At 45.6% G+C, this 2201-nt stretch overlaps 1 protein-coding gene across 1 annotated transcript in view; it reads left to right on the plus strand.

Annotated features, from left to right (window-relative positions):
* The window catches only part of LOC106535063 (dual specificity mitogen-activated protein kinase kinase 4), a gene marked incomplete in the record, with an annotated part of 13053 nt that extends 10975 nt beyond the window's left edge, over window positions 1-2078 (plus strand). The window contains 4 exon segments of the mRNA XM_014031941.1: window positions 812-889; window positions 964-1112; window positions 1188-1233; window positions 1308-2078. Coding sequence (XP_013887395.1) covers window positions 812-889; window positions 964-1112; window positions 1188-1233; window positions 1308-1421 — 387 coding nt within the window.
* Between the last annotated feature and the right edge of the window lie 123 nt (window positions 2079-2201).

A 2201-nucleotide genomic window follows, 5' to 3' on the forward strand; every position in this document is an offset into this window, starting at 1 on the left:
CTACGTCACACAGTGGAGTCTCTCTGATTGGTTGACGCAGCGCGTCGAGCTGCAAAAGTTCAGTTTTTCTGACTTCAGTGATCTGTGCCTCAGCGCGTCGAACGCTCAGATCGTTCAAATCGTTCAAATCGCGCTGCTCTAATCGCGCTCGAGGCGCCGCAGMACTTCCCGATGCTGATTGAAGCRCGTCCACCATAGACTTTGTATGTAAACCTGCTGCTCCTGATGCTGAAATCATGTTTGGTGTGAACGCASCATTAGAGTCGCTGCTGCTGCTGGTGAGTTTCAGAACTTGGTGCTTGTTGAGTTGAATGGTTTGATGTGAATGTTACAACTAATCGGGGATCCCTTTAAGGTTGGTTATTTATTGTTTTACTGATTATAAAACCAACCTGATTATTTCAGTGTTCCTCCTGCTGTGTGCTCGAGGTGACAACAGTTTGGTTTGTGCAGAAAGATGCATTCAGGTTGTTTRCAGCAGTTTTTGTTGCGTCGAGCTGCAGTTTGAAGTCGTTGGACCGCGCCGGTCGCACGACATCAGTGTGTAATTCAGGTCTGTAAATGGGCCATGGGGGTGCGTCCTCTGCACTGCAGCGCCGCTGACACACTTTACTGCATCTGCTGCTGCTGCTGSTGGTGGTGGKGGGGAGGGGGAACGAGGACAGGMAGGGAGGAGGGAAACGTGATGAAGCTGAAGAGACGGTGGTGTCTTGTGCTGATAAAAGAGGAGTTATTGTTCAGAGGTCAACAGGTTTGTAAGGAGTTTCTTTCCTCTCGTTTCTGAACTGAAAGTTTAAATCCTTGTTTCCAGCCGGAGAGAATAGACCCCAGTGCATCCAGGCAGGGCTACGATGTCCGCTCAGACGTGTGGAGTCTGGGAATCACGCTGGTGAGTGTTTGCAGTTCACACACAGACCACCACAGTTAGTGTTCCTGTTCACCCACACTGATTTTGTGTTTCAGTACGAGCTGGCCACGGGACGCTTCCCCTACCCAAAGTGGAACAGCGTGTTCGACCAGCTGACCCAGGTGGTCCGAGGAGACCCACCACAGCTCAGCAACTCTGAGGAGAGACGCTTCTCTCCTAAATTCATCTCCTTTGTCAACGTGTGGTAAGAATTCTGTTTGTGAAATGATTCTGCCACCTGGTGGACAAATGCATCAACTGCATCCTTCGTCTTTTTCAGCCTTACAAAGGATGAATCTAAGAGACCAAAGTACAAAGAACTACTGGTGAGTGATTTGAAGATGAGTGTTTTCACACTGGAGGAGTTTTTTCTCACGTTTTGCTTCTTTGTGGACCGCAGAGAGATCCGTTCATTCAGATGTACGAGGAGCGCTCCGTCGACGTGGCCTGTTACGTCTGCAGGATCCTGGATCAGATGCCAGCTTCTCCCAGCTCCCCCACCTACATGGACTGATAACGGGACAGACCCGAGCACATCATTTAATCTACTACAATCTGAAAGTCAAAACGTGTCCTCTACATTTGTTTGGTCCCCTTATTGCAGTGTTATGACAGTTGTAAAGTGATTTCCGTCTGTAAATAAGAACACATCTGTTTTTCTCTTGTTCACAAGGACACAAACACTAATGTATAAAAGGAGCTCAGTCAATCAGTCGTGACTCATCGTGATGAGATGCATCTCACAGAAAAAAAAAAAACAACAAAACACCCTGGAACTGATATTTATGGAACTAAAATCATGGAGTTTCTTTTTGTTTTGGAGAGTCTCCAGCATACTGGAATCATTCTGTTTGTGAATTCTTCCACCTTTTAGGTGTACTGACCGCATCGTTGTTTGGCATTTAAATAAACTGCGCTTCTCTGCGTGTAAAGCAGATTTAAAGTGTTGGTGGGCCGAGACGCGGCAGACTTTCACACCTGTCGCTTCTGCAGTGGAGAACTATGAGCTRGTGAATAAAGAGAGAGAGAGAAGGAAGTGATGTGTTCCCTTTTATTACTGTAATTCTGACAAGTTCAGGTTTAAAACCACAAATACACACTGAAGGTGTGGATATATTTGGTTGTAAATTGGTCAACAATATTTCAATAAATCATGATTTAAGACATTCAATTCAATTCAGTTTATTTATACAGCTCCAAGTCCCAACATACGTTGTCTCAGGACACTGTAGATAAAAAGAACAATGTAAAGAAGAAAGCAGCAGATTGTGTTGAATCACTTCATCACAGTCTC

Source organism: Austrofundulus limnaeus, unplaced genomic scaffold (assembly GCF_001266775.1).
Source record: "Austrofundulus limnaeus strain Quisiro unplaced genomic scaffold, Austrofundulus_limnaeus-1.0 Scaffold1350, whole genome shotgun sequence".
In the NCBI taxonomy this organism is placed as follows: domain Eukaryota; kingdom Metazoa; phylum Chordata; class Actinopteri; order Cyprinodontiformes; family Rivulidae; genus Austrofundulus; species Austrofundulus limnaeus.